This window comes from Pangasianodon hypophthalmus, chromosome 17 (assembly GCF_027358585.1).
Source record: "Pangasianodon hypophthalmus isolate fPanHyp1 chromosome 17, fPanHyp1.pri, whole genome shotgun sequence".
In the NCBI taxonomy this organism is placed as follows: Eukaryota; Metazoa; Chordata; class Actinopteri; order Siluriformes; family Pangasiidae; genus Pangasianodon; species Pangasianodon hypophthalmus.
In genome coordinates this window covers 1,827,133-1,846,240 of record NC_069726.1, presented here as the reverse complement: position 1 = coordinate 1,846,240, position 19,108 = coordinate 1,827,133, and the positions used below count along the sequence as shown (strand labels likewise).

The window sequence follows — 19,108 nt, the reverse complement described above, 5'->3', positions numbered from 1 at the left end:
GAAAGAAAGAAAGGAAGGAAAGAAAGAGGTTTGTATATTTTCCTACTTCTTAGAGGAAGAGCTTTGTCGCCATTTTTAATGCCATGGAGTTTTAAATGTGTTTCTAATATACAGGAACAACGTGTGAGAAACAAAACGTAGTAAATGGTTTAAAAAGTCTATCCATGCTTTTATCAAAAGTGGTTTTACACATCAATGATTGTTAACTTTAAATTTCCTCATGTTCGAAACTGTATTTATGAAATATTATTGATTAATATATTCAATAAGAAACGTCTATAGTTCACTAGCATTAAAAAAAAAATTAATGTGAGTTTACTTTCTGATTCAAAGCTGGTTAATAAAAATATGACAAATTTTATTAAAGACGGATAAATAAACATTGAAAAGGTTATAATAATTATATAATTATATATACTGTATTATACTTCTGTAAAAATCTACGAGGTTTTATTTCTGTAATTGAAGGTTGAAACATCGCTTTTATTTTCTGTCAAAATCAACGTGTTAAACGTTATTAGTCATTTGATGGACATTTCGATTATTTGAAGCAACATTCATGAAATTAGTTTTGAGTTGTAATGTCAGATTGTATTTCCACACAAGATGTCGCTGTAGACCGTGAGTTGCAATTCTTGGCACATTATTAATACTCCGCCTAACGCAGAACAGGAGAACAGAGCGTCACATACTTCGGACATCAGCGGGCCTCGTGCATTTTTCTTTTTCCTGCAGACACTGGATTAAATGAAAGCACTTTTCGCCTTATTTTGGAATATCCAGTAAAAGTAAGCGATGGTTGGAGCGGACAGTGCTCGCTCTGCCTGGATGAAGGCTCTGCTGCTGCTGTGTTTATGGGATTTGTGTTACGGTCAGATTTCCTACTCGCTTTCAGAGGAGGCCAAGAAGGGAACCGTTGTTGGGAATCTAGCGAAGGATCTCAATCTCAGTGTGCAGGAACTGGAGTCGCGCATGTTTCAGCTTGTGACTGGATCTAACGCCAGGTATTTCGAGGTAAATCGGAAAACAGGGATTTTATTAGTTAATGACAGAATAGACCGAGAGGAGCTGTGTGAAAGCAAACAGAAATGCGTACTGAATGTTGAAGCGATGATCCACAATCCTCACAAACTCTACCGTGTTGAAATTAATATACTAGACATTAATGATAACTCTCCAGTGTTTCCAGATGAAACACTTGTTTTGAATATTGCTGAAAATGTGCTTATTGGAGATCGGTTTCCCTTAACTACAGCACGTGACATGGACATCGGTAGTAATTCAGTGAAAACCTATAAAATAAATTCTAATGAATATTTTTCACTGGACCTGCAGAGTGATTCATCTGAGCTCGTGCTTCAGAAATCTTTAGACAGAGAGAGAGAGTCAGTGATCAAGCTCGTGCTGACTGCTGTAGACGGCGGGACTCCTCCCAGATCCGGAACCATGCAGATTGTTATAAATGTGCTGGATGTAAACGACAACAACCCCGTCTTCACTAAACCTCTGTACAAAGTCAAGGTCCAGGAGAATGCACCTGTTGGAACTAAAATCCTGACCGTTTCCGCTGCAGATGCAGACGAGGGAAATAACGGTGAAGTGAGTTACTCTATTGATAGTGATGCCCGAAACGCGGCATTAGACTTATTCTCCATAAATCCTGTTTCTGGTGATATCACTGTTAAAGGAAATATTGATTATGAGGAAAGCTCTGCTATAGAACTGAGAATTCAGGCTCAGGACAAAGGACATCCTCCAAGAATGTCCAGATGTAAAGTGTTAATTGAAGTCGTGGATGTGAATGACAATGCACCAGAGATATCAGTTACTCTGCTCATCAGCTCCATAAGCGAAGACATCAAACCTGGCACAGATGTTGCATTAATCACTGTATCAGATAAAGATAGTGGAACGAATGGCAAAGTAAACTGTAAAATTATAGCACCGAGTCCTTTTAAATTACAGCTATCATATAAAAACTCTTACGCTCTTGTTGTGAATGAAGCTCTGGACAGAGAGCGAGTCTCACAATATAATGTCACAGTTGTGGCTAATGATGAGGGAACTCCTTCTCTCTCGAGCAGTAACGTTATAACAGTTCATGTCTCTGATGTGAATGATAACGCGCCTTTGTTTCCTGCACCGGTGATAAACATTAGTGTGAAAGAGAATAGTCCAGTTGGAGGGCTGTTGGCATCACTAACGGCGCGAGACTCAGACATCGGTGAAAATGCCCTTGTTTCGTATTCTTTAATTGATGCAGAGAGCAGCAGAGTGTCAAATCTGATGAACATTAACTCACACACCGGTGAACTGTACAGCCTGAAGTCTTTCGATTACGAAGAAACGAAAAGACTTGAGTTTAAAGTTCAAGCCACTGACTCTGGTGTCCCTCCACTAAGTAGTAACGTGACTGTAAATGTTTTTATCCTGGATGAGAATGACAACAGTCCTGTTTTTCTCCCTCCTTATTCTGAACCTGGATCAGTGAACACTGAGAACATTCCCTACTCTGCTGAAGCGGGCTATTTTGTGGCTAAAGTCAGAGCTGTAGACGCTGATTCAGGTTATAACGCACTATTATCTTATCACATAAGTGAAGCAAAGGGAACGAATCTCTTCCGAATCGGAACCAGCACAGGAGAAATAAGGACTAAAAGACGAATGAGTGACAATGACTTAAAAACTCACCCGCTTATCATTACTGTCTCGGATAATGGAGAACCTTCACTGTCCACAACTATGAGTATTGAAGTTGTGGTTGTGGAAAATATGGACAGGCTGCAGCCTTCACTAAGACAAGTGCCAGTGAAGGAGGAGAATTTCTCTAATCTGAATCTCTATCTGCTGATCGCTATTGTCTCAGTGTCAGTGATATTTTTACTGAGCCTCATCGCTTTAATAGCAGCTAAATGCTACGGGACAGACGGAGGTTTCAGCAGGTCCAGCGCTCCAGTGGTCACTACACACCCTGACGGGAGCTGGTCTTACTCTAAATCCACTCAGCAGTATGATGTGTGTTTTAGCTCAGACACACTGAAGAGTGACGTAGTGGTTTTCCCCTCGCCGTTTCCGCCTGCAGACGCAGAGCTGATCAGCATTAATGGAGGAGACACTTTTACTCGAACTCAGACTCTTCCCAGCACTGGGAAGGTAAGACCTTGTTTAATTTGGTCACTTACTAATTTTTCAGCGTTTTTAGTCTCTTGTGAACTCTCTTCCATGTCGTTTTGTGGGTCGTTAGAATGATTGTGCTTGAAGTTGACTTTTTCAACTGCATTTCTTACTCACTTCAATTTCCTCTCCTTTTGTTTAATGTTTACGAGTTCTCTAAACGTTCATAAAGCCTCCTATATAGTGTCGTACAACACTTACGTCAATTTTTTTAATAGACCTGACTTCACCTTTCTCGTTGACTATCACAGATCGTATATGTTTTTGTTGACCAGTTAAGGTTTTCAATTTAATTCCGCTGGTATTAATGCAGGTGGGAAGGTTTATCTAAGGCACGTTTGAAAAACTTTTATGGGGTTTCGTCCGGATTTAGATTGAAATCAACACCACGATTGTGGACAGCGACTAGTTTCAGCTTTACCAAAGGAACTGTGGATAATATTGCAGACAAACGTCACAAATACAGGGAAGTGAAAAAGGGAGCAAGGAAGGAAAGAAGGAAAGAAAGAAGGAAAGAAGGAAAGAAAGAAAGAAAGAAAAAGAAAGGAAGGAAAGAAAGAGGTTTGTTTATTTTCTTACTTCTTAGAGGAAGAGCTTTGTCGCCATTTTTAATGCCATGGAGTTTTAAATGTGTTTCTAATATACAGGAACAACGTGTGAGAAACAAAACGTGGTAAATGGCTTAAAAAGTCTATCCATGCTTTTATCAAAAGTGGTTTTACACATCAATGATTATTAACTTTAAATTTCCTCATGTTCGAAACTGTATTCATGAAATATTATTGAATAATATATTTAATAAGAAACGTCTATAGTTCAGTAGCATTTTTAACAAAAATAAATGTGAGTTTACTTTCTGATTCAAAGCTGGTTAATAAAAATATGACAAATTTTATTGATGAAGGATAAAACAACATTGAAAAAGTCATAATGATTGTATAATTATATAGACTGTATTATACTTCCCTAAAAATCTACGAGGTTTTATTTCTGTAATTGAAGGTTGGAACATCGCTTTTATTTTCTGTCAAAATCAACGTGTTAAACGTTATTAGTCATTTGATGGACATTTCTGTTACTTGAAGCAACATTCATAAAATTAGTTTTGAGTTGTAATGTCAGATTGTATTTCCACACAAGATGTCGCTGTAGACCGTGAGTTGCAGTTCTTGGCACATTATTAATACTCCGCCTAACGCAGAACAGGAGAACAGAGCGTCACATACTTCGGACATCAGCGGGCCTCGTGCATTTTTCTTTTTCCTGCAGACATTGGATTAAATGAAAGCACTTTTCGCCTTATTTTGGAATATCCAGTAAAAGTAAGCGATGGTTGGAGCGGACAGTGCTCGCTCTGCCTGGATGAAGGCTCTGCTGCTGCTGTGTTTATGGGATTTGTGTTACGGTCAGATTTCCTACTCGCTTTCAGAGGAGGCCAAGAAGGGAACCGTTGTTGGGAATCTAGCGAAGGATCTCAATCTCAGTGTGCAGGAACTGGAGTCGCGCATGTTTCAGCTTGTGACTGGATCTAACGCCAGGTATTTCGAGGTAAATCGGAAAACAGGGATTTTATTAGTTAATGACAGAATAGACCGAGAGGAGCTGTGTGAAAGCAAACAGAAATGCGTACTGAATGTTGAAGCGATGATCCACAATCCTAACAAACTCTACCGTGTTGAAATTAATATACTAGACATTAATGATAACTCTCCAGTGTTTCCACGTCAAGTATTTGCTTTGAATATTACTGAAAATATGCTTCCTGGAGATCGTTTTCTAGTAATCAAGGCGCGTGACATGGACATCGGTAGTAATTCAGTGAAAACCTATAAAATAAACACAAATGAATATTTTTCACTGGACATGCAGAGTGATTCGGCTGAGCTCGTGCTTCAGAAATCTTTAGACAGAGAGAGAGAATCGGTGATCAAGCTCGTGCTGACTGCTGTAGACGGCGGGACTCCTCCCAGATCCGGAACCATGCAGATTGTTATAAATGTGCTGGATATAAATGACAACAGCCCCGTCTTCACTAAACCTCTGTACAAAGTCAAGGTCCAGGAGAATGCACCTGTTGGAACTAAAATCCTGACCGTTTCCGCTGCAGATGCAGACGAGGGGGTTAACAGTGAAGTGTCTTACTCTCTTCTAATATATGAGGAGAACTCGGCAATAGATCTGTTCACCATTGATCCTGTGTTTGGAGAGATTACCGTCAAAGGAAATATTGATTATGAGAGAAGCCCCGCGATAGACCTGACAGTACAAGCTCAGGACAAAGGACAATCTCCGCGAAAGTCCAGATGTAAAGTGTTAATTGAAGTCGTGGATGTGAATGACAATGCACCAGAGATATCAGTTACTCTGCTCATCAGCTCCATAAGCGAAGACATCAAACCTGGCACAGATGTTGCATTAATCACTGTATCAGATAAAGATAGTGGAACGAATGGGAAAGTAGATTGTAAAATTATAGCACCGAGTCCTTTTAAATTACAGCTATCATATAAAAACTCTTACGCACTTGTTGTGAATGAAGCTCTGGACAGAGAGCGAGTCTCACAATATAATGTCACAGTTGTGGCTAATGATGAGGGAACTCCTTCTCTCTCGAGCAGTAACGTTATAACAGTTCATGTCTCTGATGTGAATGATAACGCGCCTTTGTTTCCTGCACCGGTGATAAACATTAGTGTGAAAGAGAATAGTCCAGTTGGAGGGCTGTTGGCATCACTAACGGCGCGAGACTCAGACATCGGTGAAAATGCCCTTGTTTCGTATTCTTTAATTGATGCAGAGAGCAGCAGAGTGTCAAATCTGATGAACATTAACTCACACACCGGTGAACTGTACAGCCTGAAGTCTTTCGATTACGAAGAAACGAAAAGACTTGAGTTTAAAGTTCAAGCCACTGACTCTGGTGTCCCTCCACTAAGTAGTAACGTGACTGTAAATGTTTTTATCCTGGATGAGAATGACAACAGTCCTGTTTTTCTCCCTCCTTATTCTGAACCTGGATCAGTGAACACTGAGAACATTCCCTACTCTGCTGAAGCGGGCTATTTTGTGGCTAAAGTCAGAGCTGTAGACGCTGATTCAGGTTATAACGCACTATTATCTTATCACATAAGTGAAGCAAAGGGAACGAATCTCTTCCGAATCGGAACCAGCACAGGAGAAATAAGGACTAAAAGACGAATGAGTGACAATGACTTAAAAACTCACCCGCTTATCATTACTGTCTCGGATAATGGAGAACCTTCACTGTCCACAACTATGAGTATTGAAGTTGTGGTTGTGGAAAATATGGACAGGCTGCAGCCTTCACTAAGACAAGTGCCAGTGAAGGAGGAGAATTTCTCTAATCTGAATCTCTATCTGCTGATCGCTATTGTCTCAGTGTCAGTGATATTTTTACTGAGCCTCATCGCTTTAATAGCAGCTAAATGCTACGGGACAGACGGAGGTTTCAGCAGGTCCAGCGCTCCAGTGGTCACTACACACCCTGACGGGAGCTGGTCTTACTCTAAATCCACTCAGCAGTATGATGTGTGTTTTAGCTCAGACACACTGAAGAGTGACGTAGTGGTTTTCCCCTCGCCGTTTCCGCCTGCAGACGCAGAGCTGATCAGCATTAATGGAGGAGACACTTTTACTCGAACTCAGACTCTTCCCAGCACTGGGAAGGTAAGACCTTGTTTAATTTAGTCTACGGTTTGGCATCGCTGCGACTAATAGAAGTATTTTCACGTTTTATCTTTAGCTGCACTATTTGTATGATGTAAATCTGGGTACAGTAGTCTGGCGTATTTATTTGGTATTCTGGATTCATTTTATTTATTTATTCAGTTATTTTCTTGAATTTTTTTTTTACTTTTAATTAACTTTGTGTTTGTCTTTTTCATTTTTAAATAATGGATATGTTTTGTTACAATTACTTCTACATAAACCATATAGGCATTTCTTTCCTGTACAACTATACCAGTGTTTCTCATTTTACTTTTGTGCTTTAACGTACTCCATTTCACATAATGGGATTTTTAGCGTGCTGTTGTGACTGAATGACTATGCTCACAGAAACAACAACAACAACAACACCACCAACAACAACACCTTGATTTGTCGTTTCAGCACCATGGATAGGGGTGGCCGTTTCCGTGTTTTTCTTGAATTATCCCCACAAATTTGTAGTTGTTTCACCTTGCACTCTCCGTCTGACTTGTTTCTCATTGGGACGCTCATTTCAGTATTCACATTTGCAGCAATTCTGTGCTGTCACATTATATTCCTTGTTATTTATTGTTGTGCTTCTATATGATTAACGTTGAAAGTCAGTATTCTTCTTCTTCTTCTTCTTCTTCTTATTATTATTATTATTATTATTATTATTTGTAGTAGTTGCATAGTAGTAGTTTATTAAGTAGTATATAAAGAGAAGAGGAAATATTTAAACGAATGCCCTTCGGTGTTAACAGCGGTTCATCACGTGAGGTCGCTATAGACCGTAACTTTGAAAGCTGCCTTATGAATATATGTGGCTCCTCCTTTCAAACTGTCGTTGTAATAGGAAGTGTGTTTGTTCGGGGGAGAGGAAGGTTTACTAGACATCTCGTGCGATTTCGTCCGACTCTTATCATATCCAGATATTATTTAGCGCCTCTTGTGAATAAATCTTCTGTGTTATGCTTGAGCTGCAGACATGGATATTTCGGGATTTGTAGGCGTCTGGATGTTGCTCTGCGTGTGTTTATGGGAATCATCGCTCGGTCAGATTGTCTATTCCGTGTCGGAGGAGGTGAACAAGGGAACGGTTGTGGGAAATATAGCCAAAGACCTGAAGATCAGCGTTCATGAACTCGAGTCGCGTATATTTCAGATTGTGTCTGGATCCACGAACAAAAAGTATTTCGATGTGAATCTGAAAACCGGGGCGCTGTTTGTGAACGACAGAATTGACCGTGAGGAGTTTTGTGAGCGCAGTCAGAGATGCGTTATGAACGTGGAGGCCCTCGCACAAAACCCTCATAGCCTTTATCGGATTGAAATAAACATTCTGGATATTAACGATAATGCTCCAAGTTTTCTGGATAACTCTATAACCATAAATATTACTGAGGATGCAAGTCCTGGTGACAGATTTCATCTCCCAGTGGCCGAGGATGCTGATGTTGGCAGTAATTCACTGAAAGACTACAAATTAAGTACCAATGAATATTTTTCCGTTGATGCGCAGGGTGGCGAGCAGATTGTATCTTCTGAGCTAGTCTTACAGAAGGCTTTAGACAGAGAGAAACAATCCACCATAAATCTAGTGCTGACTGCTCTTGATGGAGGAAAACCTCCAAAGTCTGGGGCGTTACAAATTATTATAAATGTAATTGACGTGAATGACAATAAGCCTGTATTTAGTAGAACTCTCTACAAAGTTAGTATTAAAGAAAATGCTTCAGTAGGAACTAAAATCATGTCTCTTACTGCTACTGATTTAGATGAAGGCACCAACAGTGAAATTCTTTACTCATTTTTTGGCAGAGCAAATTCCAAAACAGATGGTTTATTTGCAGTCCTTCCTGAGACTGGAGATATTGTAGTCAAAGGCCAAATCGATTATGAAGAAACTCCTGCTATTGAATTAAGAGTTCAAGCAAGAGACAAAGGAAGTCCTCCTAAAAGCTCTCAATGCAAAGTTTTAGTGGAAGTTTTGGATGAGAATGACAATGCTCCAGAAATTCTAATAACTCCACTGCTAGACAGTGTGAAAGAGGACACCAAACCAGGAGCTGCTGTTGCTTTAGTTACAGTTTCTGATAAAGATGGAGGGAAGAATGGTATTGTACATTCTTCTATTAAAGGCTTGTTTCCTTTCAAACTGGAGTCTTCATATAGCAACCATTACTCACTAGTAGTAGATGGGCCACTGGACAGAGAGAGTATTTCTGAGTATAGCGTTACTATTTTGGCTAGAGATGAAGGCACTCCTCCACTTTCCAGCAGCAGTGTTTTCACTGTTCAGATCTCTGACGTTAATGATAATGTACCACACTTTTCAATGTCAATTATCGATGCTTATATAAGGGAAAACAGTCAGATTGGTAGTCAAGTTGCCAAGGTGGTGGCAATTGATTTAGATCTTGGAGTAAATGCTGAACTTTCATACTCACTGTTAGAGAATGGCAATGGTGACATTCCCCTATCAACAATGTTTCACCTGAATTCTTTAAATGGTGAAATAGTAACGATGCAGACATTTAACTATGAGACAATGAAAAGATTTCAATTTCAAGTTCAAGCCACTGACTCTGGCAGTCCACCTCTAAGCTGTAATGTAACTGTGAATGTTTTTGTCCTGGATGAGAATGACAACAGTCCAGTTTTTCTCCCTCCTTATTCTGAACCTGGAACTGTACACACTGAGAACATTCCCTACTCTGCTGAAGCGGGCTATTTTGTGGCTAAAGTCAGAGCTGTAGACGCTGATTCAGGTTATAATGCTCTGTTATCATACCACATAACAGAACCTAAAGGGAATAATCTTTTCCGAATTGGAACCAGCACAGGAGAAATAAGGACTAAAAGACCAATGAGTGATAATGACTTAAAAACTCACCCACTTAAAATAATGGTGTCTGACCATGGAGAACCATCACTCTCAACATCACTATCTATTGATATTGTTGTAACTGAAAGAAATGATGACATGAAGACATCTTTCAGACAAGTGCCAGTGAAGGAGGAGAATTTCTCTAATCTGAATCTCTATCTGCTGATCGCTATTGTCTCAGTGTCAGTGATATTTTTACTGAGCCTCATCGCTTTAATAGCAGCTAAATGCTACGGGACAGACGGAGGTTTCAGCAGGTCCAGCGCTCCAGTGGTCACTACACACCCTGACGGGAGCTGGTCTTACTCTAAATCCACTCAGCAGTATGATGTGTGTTTTAGCTCAGACACACTGAAGAGTGACGTAGTGGTTTTCCCCTCGCCGTTTCTGCCTACAGACGCAGAGCTGATCAGCATTAATGGAGGAGACACTTTTAACAGGACACAAACTCTTCCGAGTACTACAAAGGTAAGCTTCCTGTGTGCCTTTGAACTTTGTCCTGATGTGCTCATTCAGATTTGGGATACGGAATTCTTTACAATAAAGCCTTGTTCTAGAAATCCTGGCAGAAAACAAGAATTTATAGTATGTGGTTGCAGGGGTTTAAGTGTTTTAATGTCTTTGCTTACCCTTAGTCGTCTTATAATTGTTTTTTGTGGTTAAATCTGGTATTGTGATATGGTAGTTCTGATTTTGTGATGTTTAAGATATTGGCTTATTTATAATGGCTGACTTGTCTGATGTGTCCAGCAAAAGAATGGCATCATGTATCATACACAAAAAAAAGATTTAAATATTCTTTACTAATCTGGTTTGGTGGTGTAGGTGCTCTCTGAGGTTGATTCTGTTTTCAGATAATTACATTTTAATTTATTTGAGATGACAGTGGAAACATGTGGCTTGCATTTAAATTCATGTTATTTTACTTCTCTGTAAGTTTGAGAAGTTTGTCTAGAAGTTCATTGCACTGCATACAATATTTTTTTCTACTGCTTTTAATGCTTACGTTTGTGATAATTTAACGCAATTCATTTTTCAAACCAAAAGTCTGTTATGTTGCAGTTACTATGTAATCAGTTTGCATTTCACTGTTAAAATAATACTGGTTAGAAATATTAGTGGACTACTGCTACTACTACTATCACCACTACTATTACTACTACTACTATTACTACTGCTTCTTCTGCTGCTTCTACCACTATTCCCCCTACCACCACCACCACCACCACCACCACCACCCACAACAACAACAACAACAACAATAATAATAATAATAATAATAATATAGGCATGTAAAACTGTTCATTTGTTTTCATCATTACAAATGAAACAACTATAATAATAATAATAATAATAATAATAATATACGCATGTGAAACTGTTCATTTGTTTTCATCATTACAAATGAAACAACTATAATAATAATAATAATAATAATAATATACGCATGTGAAACTGTTCATTTGTTTTCATCATTACAAATGAAACAACTATAATAATAATAATAATAATAATAATAATAATAATAATAATAATATATTTTTTACATAATATTCTTTGCTATGAAACGCCTCACTGTGGGGATTAGAATTTTAAATAAGCTAATCAATGAAGAAAAACAATCTAATCAAAATCCGACTGGAAAGTGAAAACTTTCTTTGGGCTTGATGTTTAAGGCTGATGGCAGTGTACACACACACACACGGTGTCACTGTTGACCGTGAATTGGAAATCTGTGGCTCATTATCATTTGTCCCATCCCTCCTTCTGAATAGTGAAATCGAAAGGTGGGTAAGACTCAGACGGGAACATAGCCTGATACTAACCAATAGCCCGAACCTCTGATATGAAATCATGTCGTTTCATATCTAAACATTTTTGGAAATAAACCCGTTTAAGGCACAGGAGCGATGATCTTTACAGTCGGTGGATCGTCTGCCTGGATCAGGGCGCTGCCGCTGCTGCTGTTTTGTTTATCGGGTTTGTCCCGCGGTCAGGTTTTGTACTCCATCTCTGAGGAGGTGAAAAAGGGAACCGTGGTTGGAAATATAGCCAAGGACCTTAACGTTGACGTTACTGAACTGCAGTCGCGTATGTTTCAAGTTGTGGCTGGACCTAATAAGAGGTATTTTGACGTGAATCCCAAAACCGGCGCTCTAGTTGTTAACGATAGAATCGACAGGGAGGAGCTGTGCGAGGGTAAGCAGAAATGTTCCTTAAATATCGAAGCGATGGCACACAACCCTTTGAACCTCTACCGCATTGAGGTGAATATTATAGACATTAACGACAACTCGCCGGTTTTCCCAGTTCAGACGCTTGAGCTGAATATTACTGAAAATGTTCTTGCTGGAGACAGATTCTCTCTGCATTCGGCTGATGACATGGATGTAGGCGTGTACGCGGTGAAGAGCTACAAGCTCAGTCCGAATGAACATTTTTCACTGGATGCACAGAACACTGGGGAAAGTGTTTCAGCAGAACTGGTGCTGCAGAAAGCTTTAGACCGCGAGAAACAGTCAGTGATTAAACTCACCCTGACCGCTGTGGACGGTGGGAAACCACCCAGAACTGGAACGTCAGAGATAAGAATTCATGTGTTGGACATTAATGACAACAACCCAGTGTTTAGTAAACCACTCTATAAAATCAAAGTCCATGAGAATGCACCAGTTGGCAGTAAAATCCTGACTGTCTCCGCTACGGATGCTGATGAAGGCGTTAACGGGGACGTCGTGTACTCTTTTGTAGGTCGTGACAGAAACTCGTTAGTGAATTTCTTTTATATAAACCCGAATTCAGGCGATATTACAGTAAGAGGCAATATTGACTATGAAGAAACTCCTGCGATTGAATTGAGAGTACAAGCTCAAGACAAGGGTCACTCTCCACGACATACTAATTGTAAAGTTTTAATTGAAGTTGTGGATGTGAATGACAACGCACCTGAGATTTCGGTTACTCTGCTCATGAGCTCGGTACCTGAGGACATCAAACCTGGCACAGGCTTTGCGTTAATTACAGCTGCAGATAAAGACGCAGGGGCGAATGGCAAAGTAGACTGTAAAATAACCGGAACGAGTTCTTTTAAACTACAGTCGTCATATAAAAACTCGTATTCGGTTGTAGTTAGTGAGCCATTGGATAGAGAAGAAATATCCCAATATAACATCACTATTCTTGCTAATGATGAGGGCACGCCGCCGCTGTCTAGCACTACTGTTTTACATCTTCACGTTTCGGACGTGAATGACAACGCACCGCTATTTCCAGCACCGATAATTAACATTAACGTGCATGAGAATAGTCCAGTCGGAGGCTTGTTGTCTATTCTGACAGCGCATGATCGAGATGTCGGGGAAAACGAGCACATTTCTTATTCTTTGATGAATGGAGACAGTGCTAGTGTGTCGGTGTCAACACTGATGAACATAAACTCACACACTGGTGAACTGTACAGCCTGCAATCTCTTAATTATGAAGAAACACAACATATTCAGTTTAAAGTTCAAGCCACTGACTCTGGTGTCTCTCCACTAAGTAGTAACGTGACTGTAAATGTTTTTATCCTGGATGAGAATGACAACAGTCCTGTTTTTCTCCCTCCTTATTCTGAACCTGGATCAGTGAACACTGAGAACATTCCCTACTCTGCTGAAGCGGGCTATTTTGTGGCTAAAGTCAGAGCTGTAGACGCTGATTCAGGTTATAATGCACTATTATCTTATCACATAAGTGAAGCAAAGGGAACGAATCTCTTCCGAATCGGAACCAGCACAGGAGAAATAAGGACTAAAAGACGAATGAGTGACAATGACTTAAAAACTCACCCGCTTATCATTACTGTCTCGGATAATGGAGAACCTTCACTGTCCACAACTATGAGTATTGAAGTTGTGGTTGTGGAAAATATGGACAGGCTGCAGCCTTCACTAAGACAAGTGCCAGTAAAGGAGGAGAATTTCTCTAATCTGAATCTCTATCTGCTGATCGCTATTGTCTCAGTGTCAGTGATATTTTTACTGAGCCTCATCGCTTTAATAGCAGCTAAATGCTACGGGACAGACGGAGGTTTCAGCAGGTCCAGCGCTCCAGTGGTCACTACACACCCTGACGGGAGCTGGTCTTACTCTAAATCCACTCAGCAGTATGATGTGTGTTTTAGCTCAGACACACTGAAGAGTGACGTAGTGGTTTTCCCCTCGCCGTTTCCGCCTGCAGACGCAGAGCTGATCAGCATTAATGGAGGAGACACTTTTAACAGGACACAAAGTCTTCCTAGCACTGGGAAGGTAAGGTTATAATATAAATGCTTTGCATGGTCCATTAATTATACTAAAGGTGCAGGGGGCTGAACGTAAAATTTCATACTTCACATCAAGTCATTTGGTATTGTTACATGAGTGGCATTAACTGACAGAAGAACTGTAATGAAAATTTTTCAATAAAGTTTATACTTTACTACCCCTTACACCTTTAATATCCAACAAAGCATGATAGGTATGAGTTCGTTATATAAATATTAGGAATATGCTGTGCCTCCAGTAAAGATATAACTTGAAACACTTCATGCATGCTGTAGCTTTTACCTGGCAATACACAGGGCCCTTGGATTGCCATGATTAACAGTTAGCATACACAGAATGTGAACAGGCATATAAAAGGACTTGTAGGGGTGCTGTAAGGTTATACTACCTCCCCAACAGGGTTTTTAGACTGATAGTACTTTTAGTCCCTGATCCAGTGAACCAGTATGAGGATGTTTTTATTGATAAAGACCTCAAAGCACTTTTGTAAGTCACTCTGTATAAGCGTGTTTACTAAACGCACTGAATGTAAATGCAAGTAGGAGTACTATATTAAACACTGAAGTTATGGCACTATTGTACAATTGTACAATAGTAGTTTATATTTTTATACATAGTTGGTGCCTGTTTGAGCAAAATTAATACAAGCTGCACTGCATAGTACAGTATGCATAGCATAGCATAGTATAATGTAGTGTTGAATTATATAAAATAGTATATTATAGTACTGGAAGGACACTAACATACAGAGCAGTATAGTACATCACAGCAGAGTATAGCAAAGTATGGCATAGTATAGTAGAACTGAGTATAATATAGTAGAGCTGAGTATAGTATAGTATAGTATAGTATAGTAGTGTAATAAATTATAGTGTATTGTGGCCTACCATATTAAAGCTTATGTATTATTGTATTATTATTGCAAAGCCCTTATTACTGACTTTGCTGTATTAACATACATATTCCAGGCTAGAGTGTAGTATAGTACAGTATAGTATTACTACAAGTACAGCAAAGTAAAATGCAGTATAGTATACAACAGTATAGCATAGTATAGTAGTGTAGTATAGCATAATGTTTCATAATATAGACCAGTACATTATAGTACTGAAAGTACACTGAAGAACAGTGCAGCACATTATAGAAAAGTACAGTATAGCATATTGTGGCTTAACATGGAATAGCCTCTTATCGCCTGCATTACAGACTTTGTTGTCAAACAGACATTCATTTCAATTTTTATATATGCAGTAGGCTAGAATATAACATAGCATAGTAGAGTATAGGATAGTGTAGAGTAATATAAAATGGTATTCTATAGTATTAGATGTACAGTAAAATACAGTGCAGTATAGTATAACAGAATGGAATGGTATAGTATAGTAGAGTATAGCATTTTATAGCATAATATAGTATAGTGTGGTATAATATAAAATGGTATACCATAATACTTAAAATACAGTAAAGTACAGTATAGTATGGTATAGTACGGCAGAGTATATTAAATTATAGTATAGGATAGGCAGTATGTCTACTTTAGCTTCTTGCAATAGCCTGCATTATTGACACTGTTGGATTAACAATCATGTTCACTACACTTTTTGCAGTATAGTATAGTATAGTATAGTATAGTATAGTATAGTATAGTATAGCATGTTTATTCAGCTAAATACTATACAGTACATCATACTGTATTGTACTTTGCAGTACTTTATTATATAACAATAATAATACAAGTACTGCAAATCAGCGAAACAACTAGATAAATGAAAAAGTAGAGATTAGCAATAATTAAACCTGATTTCAGAAACAGATTTGGATATTTGAGGTTTTCTGTAATGATCTTTTTAGTTTTCTTGCCCACGTGGTGTCACTGCAGACCGCGACATTTTTTGTAATCGCCCCTGCGTCCTCCATGTGCTGGTTAATGTGACGTTAAGGATTTGCAGTCGAAGTGAGACACGATTTGGTATGGACTAGAGAACGATGTCTTTTCTGGATTGTCGCTGATTAGGAAGATATCTACATACGCACATCTAATTTCTGCTTTGGAACCCAGAGGATGGCTGACCGAAAAGATCTTTTGCATGGCATGCGTCTTACTCTGTGTCTTTTTCTATGTTTGCGTGCTGGAGTGAAGGGGCAGATCGCTTATTCTGTGTCCGAGGAAGTAAATACCGGGACCGTTGTTGGGAATTTGGTGAAGGATATGAATCTAAACGTAGACGACTTGGATGCGCGAGCATTTCAGCTCGTGCCTGGTTTGAAGAGCAGGTATTTTCACGTGAATCTCAAAACTGGTGTTTTGTGCGTTAGGGAAAAAATTGACCGTGAGGAGCTCTGCCCTAATGCCCCCACTTGCTCTTTAAATTTCGAAGCAATAGTGAATCACCCTCTGAGTCTGTACCGAGTCACGGTTAATGTTGTAGATGTTAATGATAATTCTCCCGTGTTTCCAGTGAAAACTCAGATGTTGAATATATCTGAGTCAGTGCAGCTAGGAGCTAGATTTTCATTACTCAGTGCATTTGATGCTGATGTTGGTTCTCTGTCAATAAAAAGCTATAAACTGAGTCCAAGCGAACAGTTTTCATTGGACGTAAACAGCGGAGGAGAGCACGTCATGTCTCCTGAACTTGTCCTTCAGAAAGCTTTAGACAGAGAGAAAGAACCCGTAATCAGACTCGTTTTGACCGCGTTTGATGGAGGGAAACCGCCCACTTCTGGATCACTGCAGATTATAGTCAACGTTTTAGACATAAACGACAACGCCCCTGTGTTTAACAGTCCTCTTTTCAAAGTACGCGTGATTGAGAATGCACCACCAGGAACTACGATAATAAAACTAAACGCTACTGATGTAGATGAAGGCCCAAACGGGGAAATCAAATATCTTTTCAGCACTCACGGCCAGGAAAAGAATCTGGATACATTTTCAATTAATTCCGATACTGGCGAAATTATAGTCAAGGGAATGGTTGATTTTGAAGACAAAGCTTTCCATGAGTTAAGAGTTGAAGCCCATGACAAAGGCCTTTCCCCAATGACATCTAACTGTAAAGTCCTAGTTGAAATTATAGATGTTAATGACAACGCACCAGAAATTAGCATAACGCAATTACTGACGAGTGTAAGGGAAGATGCAAAACGTGGCACTGCTGTAGCGCTAGTTACTGTTTCAGATAAGGATGGAGGAACCAATGGGAAAGTGAGCTGCAAATTGATTGGTGAACTGCCATTCAAACTCGAGTCGAACTATAAAAACTACTACTCTGTTGTACTCGATGGCCAGCTCGACAGAGAAAACATTTCTCAGTACAATATAACCATTACAGCGACAGATGAAGGAACTCCACATCTCTCCAGCTCCAGTGTGATTCACGTTCAAATTTCAGACGTGAATGACAACGCTCCGAGTTTTAGCGAGACGAAAATAAACGTGTATGTTAAAGAAAACGTGCCGCCTGGGACACTTTTGTACTCACTCTCAGCGATCGATCGAGATTCGAATGAAAACGCGGAAGTTTCCTATTCTGTTCTGGAGAACAAATCAGCTGGAGTGTCCACCATAAATATCAACTCACTGACAGGCCAACTGTACAGTCTGAAATCCTTCAATTACGAGGAAAATAAGATTTTCAGTTTTCAAGTTCAGGCTGTAGACTCTGGTGTTCCTCCTCTCAATAGCACAGCCACTGTAAACCTTTTTGTCCTGGATGAGAATGACAACAGTCCAGTTTTTCTCCCTCCTTATTCTGAACCTGGATCAGTGAACACTGAGAACATTCCCTACTCTGCTGAAGCGGGCTATTTTGTGGCTAAAGTCAGAGCTGTAGACGCTGATTCAGGTTATAATGCACTATTATCTTATCACATAAGTGAAGCAAAGGGAACGAATCTCTTCCGAATCGGAACCAGCACAGGAGAAATAAGGACTAAAAGGCGAATGAGTGACAATGACTTAAAAACTCACCCGCTTATCATTACTGTCTCGGATAATGGAGAACCTTCACTGTCCACAACTATGAGTATTGAAGTTGTGGTTGTGGAAAATATGGACAGGCTGCAGCCTTCACTAAGACAAGTGCCAGTGAAGGAGGAGAATTTCTCTAATCTGAATCTCTATCTGCTGATCGCTATTGTCTCAGTGTCAGTGATATTTTTACTGAGCCTCATCGCTTTAATAGCAGCTAAATGCTACGGGACAGACGGAGGTTTCAGCAGGTCCAGCGCTCCAGTGGTCACTACACACCCTGACGGGAGCTGGTCTTACTCTAAATCCACTCAGCAGTATGATGTGTGTTTTAGCTCAGACACACTGAAGAGTGACGTAGTGGTTTTCCCCTCGCCGTTTCCGCCTGCAGACGCAGAGCTGATCAGCATTAATGGAGGAGACACTTTTAACAGAACACAAACTCTTCCAAGTACAGGGAAGGTGAGCACCATCGAGGTTTTGGTTCGTTGCTTGGTTGATTAATTAAATGATTTATTCGACATTTGAATACGTCATGAACCGCATTATGTTTTAAAAGTAAGATTTAAATTTCAGCACCACCGCATTGGACAGCGACTCGTCTTGCAGTTTGCCCCTGTTTTTAAGTTTAAGTTAAGTTAAAGTTTTAAAAAAAGTACAAGTTTCTGATTTATGGAGGGGCCAAATATTATATTATTTTTATATTTTAGTTTTATTCCACTAATGATGAATAAAATAAGAATCAATAATTTTTTATGTGCACATATAAAGCAAACAGTTGTATTTTTTTTTAGTAGTGCACCAAAACTTTGTAGATGGGTAAAAAAAATAGCTACATACAGAAAATATTAGTTATAAATAAGGGTCGAAAGTTATTATTATCATCACTTATTATTGGTCTTTGACTGCAGGGTTTTTGGTGAGAACATGGTGTGATAGTGGAACTGGCTTATAAATCTTTCACAAAGTCTTCTTATAGATGTGGCTTCTTATAGATGCCACCATATTTGCATTTTCCACTGCTATCACGGATGGTAAGGAAAGTGTGTGGGA

General features: G+C 39.4%; 2 protein-coding genes across 5 annotated transcripts in view; both read left to right on the top strand.

Moving 5' to 3' along the window:
* Positions 1-702: 702 nt before the first annotated feature.
* On the top strand, positions 703-3,674 carry LOC117599355 (protocadherin alpha-2-like). Its single transcript, XM_053241357.1, has one exon. It carries the CDS (start codon positions 796-798, stop codon positions 3,247-3,249), a length of 2,454 nt encoding a protein of 817 aa, XP_053097332.1. The 5' UTR covers positions 703-795; the 3' UTR covers positions 3,250-3,674.
* Positions 3,675-4,242: 568 nt separating this feature from the next.
* Positions 4,243-19,108, top strand: part of LOC113524163 (protocadherin alpha-C2-like) — a 230,910-nt gene continuing 216,044 nt past the window's right edge. Inside the window, exon 1 of one of the 4 annotated variants that reach the window (XM_053241344.1) lies at positions 4,243-6,861. In XM_053241344.1, coding sequence (XP_053097319.1) covers positions 4,504-6,861 — 2,358 coding nt within the window. In that variant the 5' untranslated portion in view covers positions 4,243-4,503. Of the gene's footprint in view, positions 6,862-6,881; positions 10,244-14,090; positions 18,518-19,108 lie in introns of those variants that run through there. The other 3 variants (XM_053241337.1, XM_053241335.1, XM_053241332.1) reach the window with 3 other exon arrangements.